This window comes from Filicampus tigris, chromosome 8 (genome assembly GCF_054856515.1).
Source record: "Filicampus tigris isolate MCC_2025a chromosome 8, RoL_Ftig_1.0, whole genome shotgun sequence".
Classification (NCBI taxonomy): Eukaryota; Metazoa; Chordata; class Actinopteri; order Syngnathiformes; family Syngnathidae; genus Filicampus; species Filicampus tigris.
In genome coordinates, this window is record NC_141224.1 from 5,882,674 (window position 1) to 5,888,983 (window position 6,310).

The 6,310-nt window shown below is 39.4% G+C and overlaps 2 protein-coding genes across 2 annotated transcripts; one reads left to right on the plus strand and one right to left on the minus strand.

Moving 5' to 3' along the window:
- Positions 1-294: 294 nt before the first annotated feature.
- On the minus strand, positions 295-2,921 carry atg12 (ATG12 autophagy related 12 homolog (S. cerevisiae)). Its single transcript, XM_086039264.1, has 4 exons — positions 2,734-2,921; positions 2,078-2,214; positions 1,917-1,979; positions 295-937 (listed from the first exon to the last, which is right to left on the minus strand). Exons 1-4 carry the CDS (start codon positions 2,825-2,827, stop codon positions 878-880), a joined length of 354 nt encoding a protein of 117 aa, XP_085895390.1. The 5' UTR covers positions 2,828-2,921; the 3' UTR covers positions 295-877.
- isoc2 (isochorismatase domain containing 2) lies at positions 2,670-4,903 on the plus strand. The gene is made up of 8 exons (XM_086039260.1): positions 2,670-2,772; positions 2,859-3,040; positions 3,183-3,248; positions 3,409-3,533; positions 3,623-3,835; positions 3,910-3,980; positions 4,051-4,168; positions 4,749-4,903. Coding segments are annotated over exons 3-8 (594 nt in total). The 5' UTR covers positions 2,670-2,772; positions 2,859-3,040; positions 3,183-3,247; the 3' UTR covers positions 4,815-4,903.
- Positions 4,904-6,310: the final 1,407 nt, after the last annotated feature.

Below are 6,310 nucleotides of genomic sequence, written 5' to 3' on the forward strand. Positions count from 1 at the left end.
TAATTTTAGTAAAGTACGTTTTACTTCTCTACTTTGCTTTCAAATGTCTTCAATTTATGTGACTTTAAATGTTGTATTAATCCTTTAAATGTTTTTTTGTAACTATGGTAAGCACCTTGTGTCTGAGATGCGCGATATAAATAAAGGTGCCTTGCCTTAAATTGTACACCACTTGTATAGGAATGACAATTTTCAATCCATTTTCTGTTGTAGCTGTGTTTAAAATCTACATCCTGTGGTTTGAATATTAATTTTCATTAAAAAAAATTAAAAAAAAACAACAACACAAAAAAGTTATTTTATATTGCTGATCATTTATTTACAATATGTACATGAAACACCCAAAAAAGTATCAGCTCTGATGTTAAAGAAGGGATTTTATGCATTTCCCGCCACACACAATTTAAAACCAATTCAAGGCATTTTCGTAAAATGTCTGTGCCAATTATAGCACACTTTACCTTTATGACAACGTATGTTTTGTCTGGCTGAAATGAGACAGTTTGAGACTGGGGACCGATCTCATGTGAGTGAGCCAATCCTGTCATCCTGCCTTTGTGCGACCCAGAAATCTCAAGCAGTTCTGCTTTCATTTAAACTTTGGTGTTGTATCTTAATCCCTTCGCATCCAGACTACAAGATAATGCCGCTTGCACTGGCAAATTTGATCATATCACCAGAAAAACTCCATGAATTCCTGTATACAAATAGGTGGGTATGGTTTCAACGGGGCACCAAAAAAGCATGATTTTTTTTTTTTTTTAATCCTTTGGGAATTTTTAGCAAACCATGGCACCTGGTAACTGTTTGTGAAAAATAAAGTTCATAAATTCATGTTGTCTCCTTTAAACAGGACAAATCAGGGTCAAAACTGAAATCAACCCCAAGCTTGAGATTTACAATAATGCAGAACCAGTTTGCTGTCACTTCCGAAACACTGAAAGAGAAAGAGAAATACAAAACATTCTTTAACTCTCGAACAAGACAAAAAGTAGCAGCAATGAGATGTTCACGTCAAAGTTTGTCTTCTTAATTCTGGATTTTGACGTCGAAACTGTCTTTTTTTTTCCCATTCCACCAGCATTTTAATCCGACGCCAAGGAGATTTTTGGCACAATCACAAAGATCTTGACTCATCTAGCGCCCTCTGCTGGTCAAGGCTGCTCATGTTAAATTTACTTGAAATGTCTGCATTTTGGTATTCATTTCAGAAGTGTGACAAATGATTCTTCGAAATTTTGCTACACCTGATGAATGTACAACATAAATGCTCCAAGATAAAACTGTCCTTATTATAAATACTTTATGAAGTACAAAGGCAAAGTTTTAAATACAATTTTAACATTGATAAAGCTCAAAAAAGAGTGTAAAAAAGGAAGTAACCACTGTAAAAATATTGCAATTGAAAAGTCAACAGTAAACCGTAATGCAAAACAGTTTACCTTGGTAAAAATACAAAAAAGTAGGAGTGGGTGAATATGAAATTTTATCGATTATTTAAATTTTATTTGTCAGGAGGATTTTTTTTCTTTTTTACGCAGTATTTTACCATTTTACATACTTCAAATGACTTGCACTGCTTACACTAGCAACATGGTTCTGGACAGGGGGAGCTACACTGCGAAAGCCCAGTCAGTGTTTTCAATTTAGTAATTTGGTTGCTATATTTAGCGACTTTTCCGACCCCTTAAGTAACTATTTCCCCCTACAAAAAACGTTGGGGACTTTAATTACTGCTAAGAAACAGACAACATGAGCAGAATCATTTTCACATTGTTTCTATCTCAGACAGTTGCTTCATTTTTTGTAAATAAACAATGAAATGCTCAACTCATGCAAATATGACTATGGTGCTGGCATATGGATCTAGTCAAACTAAAAGTGTTCATGAAAGCATTTTTTTTTAAAGTACTCACATCAAAGAGGACCCCCACTTCTTGGTCCGGTGACGGCGCAAACGACTGGTTAACGTAGATGAACTGCGAAGAAATACAGGTGCCAGTGTTGGAATGTTGTGCCTGTTCTGAAGATACTGCGTCTGTATGGGAATGTGAAGGCTAACAAAGTGGTCTCTTACCAGTTGTTCATTGGCATCCATTTTGAGGAAGCGCGAGATGAACTGAGAAAGTGACTGCACCGTCCTGCTCCTGTCCACAGCCCATTTCTTGGTTTTCATGATGGGGGTGTCCCCAACTGCCTTCAACAGGACATCAACTACAACCAACACATTGAAGGAAGAGAAGTTAGACAATTTTCTGTCTTGTCAAAATGTGCAGCAGTGGGAAGCAGCAAAGTAGAAAATCTTTGTTACTGTACTAAAGTAGATTTTTCAGGTATGGTCTTTTTTTTTCCAAGCCACCTCAGAAATTAAATGAAATAGCCTGAACATATACAACTGGTTTTCAGATAGAATGTCATGTGGATTTGACAGCAGGGTACAATATTCTACTTGTGACATTCATCTTGTGATAAGATAATACTGTATTAAATGGAGGTAATTCCGTATTTATCTGCAGTGCATAAACGTTAGCATAAGCTACTTCCCCACCTGGAAGGACGCGAAAACAACCTACACGCTCATTGGTCAGATGCCTAAAAAGCAACAACCTGATTGGTCGTCAATGAAAACATTTGGCCGTTACGTCACGCACCAGGAAGAAGTTGTTTACCGCGGCTTTGATAGTCGTTATGATACGCTAAATTAACAAGGGTGTATAAAATACAGTTTCTTACTCTTTTTCTTCTCTTCATTTGTCGTCGAGTCTTCAGGAGGTGCGTGTAACTCTTCTTTTTGCGCCTCGTTGGGTGACTCCGCATTGTCAGACATTTTTGTCGACGACTGCTTGCCTGGACTTTAGGTTACCACCCACCGGACCACAGCAAGGCGAGTCATCTTCCGATTTCAACTACAATTGGCTGACAGCGACGTCAATCACCAAGACGACAAATTCTATTGGGACGTTATGTCTCAGGCGTGGTTTACAGGACACAAAATAGTCTGCAATCTGCACTTGTGCCTTCGAGCTGTGTGCTTACTAAGGTTTGTTATTGTTGATCTTTTCTGATTATTTCTTTAAATAAATGAGACACGTCACCTCCTTCGGGATGATTGTGCTTTCTGATTACTTGGATGGAAGTTCCTCTTTCCTATTGGCATGGTTACGTTTTTTATTTTAACACAGGTGGTGGTGTCACATGAGGACATTAACAGTTTGAACTTCGGTGTGCTTCATAGTCAATCAGCAACAGTAAGTAACCTTGGCCTTGCAGAAAGCTTTGTTATAACCTCTGTAGCCTTATTGCAGACATACTACCCCAAAACGTTCCTGCATGAATCCGAGAGCATGTTAAAAAAGAATCACTTACTAATAAACCTTCTACCAACTACCATGCATGCAATGTTGACAGTGGCAGGCATCGGCAGGCTCGCCACCAAAGATACGGTGCTCCTCCTGTGCGACATGCAAGAGAAGTTCCGACCCAACATCTTCCAGTTCACCAACATTGTCAGCAATGCCGCCAGATTGCTCCAGGTTGTACTACCCCCTTCCAGTTTAAAAAAACAAAAACAAAAAAACCCTCCTACTTCCCCTTTAATCTTATCTTATCCCCGTTCTGATAGGCCAGCCGAATTCTGGGGATCCCTGCCATCGTGACCGAGCAGTACCCTAAAGGTTTGGGCCCCACGGTGCCAGAGCTAGGAGCGGAGGGCCTGACGGCTCACGCAAAAACATCCTTCACCATGATGATAGAGGAGGTGCAGAAGGAGATGCAGGCTCTAGGGAACCCCAAGCAAGCCATCCTGTGTGGCATAGAGGCACACGCTTGTATCGCGGTAAAAAACATTTTGCAACTTATTTAGTAAATGACTGACAAGCTCTGTCTGATTCACCTTTGCTCTGCTGGCAGTGTACGACATTCGACCTGCTGGAAAAGGGAATCGAGGTCCACATCGTGTCGGACGCCGTCTCGTCGCGGAGGTAGCCGCTTAGGCAACGCTGTCCTACGTGTTTCCACGGCTCAATGCGAGTCTACTTTCTTTCCGTGCAGCCAGACGGACCGCTTGTTTGCTCTGTCCCGCCTGAAGCAGAGCGGCGCCTTTCTCACCACCACCGAGGCCGTCCTGCTGCAGCTGGTCCAAGGCGCCAAGCACCCCAACTTCAAGGAGGTGCTTATCATGTATTTTACTAGCCACAACATTAGGTACACCCTGCAAAAATCGAATGGGAGCCAACATGGAAAAAGTCCTTTGAAATTTTTGACGTTCAGCCCCTTCACGTTCAGCGCTTTTTGCAACATCCTGCATACTAACCAAACCAAAATAACAATGTAATAATGATTAACATAAAAACAATGCCAATTTTATTTTAGGTATATTATTATTTTTTGTTTGTATGAAAGAAATTCCTATGTGTTTTATTAGGAGGAGTAGTTTGCTGAGGTCTATGTTTTTAATATTATGGCCCCTCTTATGGAGCTAGAAAAGGTAACCAAATTATTAGAAACGGCTCTCAATACTCTGCATTATAGATTAAACCACAATAAAAATAAACATATTGTTACATGGATACCCGCACATCTCTGGACAGTCAATCAAAACAGAGCATTGTTACATTTAAGGCAGAATATTTAACATAACATTTGTATAGGATGCCATCTAATGTTGTGGCCCACTAGTCTACATGTGGCTGCTTGACATTTTTATTATCTATATAATTATTCATGTCCTGGCATGCCCCCCCCCACAGATTCAACAGCTTATGATGCAACCGTCCCCTGACACGGGCCTCCTCGCCTACTTCAGTGCGCTCTAAGAAGAAAAAGAAGAAGTCATATTTGCAAACTATTTGGAATTCCAAAGCCATCTACATACTAAGTGCTTCAATAAAAGGATGATGCATTATTGATCGGGTATGTCTGTTTGTCGGAGTGCTTGGAATCAGCAGTGAAATGGAAAGCCATTTGAGGATTCCATCGATTTCGTTGATACGAGTTTGGTCTTTTTCCTCACTAGTAATACAATTTGTTGTACTGCTAGAAAAACTGTCTTTCTAGTAATACGTTTTTCCACTGAAGTTCCATTGAAGTTGGGACTGTGTAAAATGTAAATAAAAACAGAATACAATGATTTGCAAATCATGTTCAAATTTAATTGAATACACTACAAAGACAATTAGTTAATGTTCAAACGGATAAACCTTGTGTGCAAATAGTCATTAACTTTGAATTTTTATGGCTGCAACACGTTCCAAAAAAAGCTGGGATAGGTTCGTGTTTACCACTATTCAATAAACGTTTGAAAAGTGAGCACACTGATTGTTGAAGCTAGTTGACATTTCTACTAGTTCTACTAGTGATATAAAATTGTAGCGCCCGACCGATTCTGAGTTTGAGATGCCGATCTTGATATTTGGAAGAATAAAATTCAGATAACTGATTAATCAACCGGTTAATTAAAAAATATACTGTAGATTGAATCAAATAACTTCTTGTTTGGTCCCTTAACACCCACCTCAATACATATATGAATTACAGGTCGAACACTTGACTGATTTATAATTCTTTATTATTTAGCATTTGTTTAACTTATTTAATAGGGTTATATTTGCAAAACCAAAAATTTGCCTATTTATTTTTCAGTTTTGCAAAAATTGAGGGAGACTGAATATATTTTCTTTGTCTTACGTTGTAATGTGTTAATGTGTAAATAAATACATAATTTGTCAGATTTTTTTCTCCAATTAATCAGTCGAAACCTATACAATTCTTGTTAATATCTGACACTTCACTAGTAGTGCACAGATGCCAACCGTAGCACACAAACTGTAAAAAAAAAACACTTATTGAACCGCAACTTGAAGATGTAAATAAAAACAACCTGCTTGCTTTGTTGCACTAACTGTGTGGTCATAAATGTCAGAAATGTATATATTGACGTTTTTCCATCTTAAATTGCTGTTTTCGAACCCCCCCAAAAATTACAATTCTTTTACAGCGCATGTTACTAGTGATGCAAAACTGTGCGCTGGTTGGCAACTGTGTGCCACAAATGCAACTAGTTGTCCTATGAGTGAGGACAAAGAACGCCATTGGACCTTAACTGGCTGTTAATGATATGACATAAATTCTCAAGTGACTTTCCATACAGTACAGCGAAGTCGGACTTGTCGTGCTTTTTCCTGTGTGCGCGTTGGAGGAAGGAGAGGTGGCCCACAATCTTGCAGGGCAGGGGAGGGGTGGGGAGGCGCCCAAAAGTCGATGATGTCACCCGGGAGGGAGGGGCGCCTGACGTCATTCATGCACAGGCAGA

Bases quoted from the DNA above. Each gene is read 5' to 3' on its own strand.
- atg12 (XM_086039264.1), bottom strand. From the start codon at position 2,827: ATGTCTGACAATGCGGAGTCACCCAACGAGGCGCAAAAAGAAGAGTTA. The intron at 1,980-2,077 runs GTAAGAGACCAC...ATTTCTTCGCAG, and splicing joins TGGATGCCAATGAACAACTG to TTCATCTACGTTAACCAGTC. The intron at 938-1,916 runs GTGAGTACTTTA...TTTCTCTTTCAG, and splicing joins AAGTGGGGGTCCTCTTTGAT to TGTTTCGGAAGTGACAGCAA.
- isoc2 (XM_086039260.1), top strand. The intron at 3,981-4,050 runs GTAGCCGCTTAG...CTTTCCGTGCAG, and splicing joins GACGCCGTCTCGTCGCGGAG to CCAGACGGACCGCTTGTTTG. The intron at 4,169-4,748 runs GTGCTTATCATG...CCCCCCCCACAG, and splicing joins AGCACCCCAACTTCAAGGAG to ATTCAACAGCTTATGATGCA.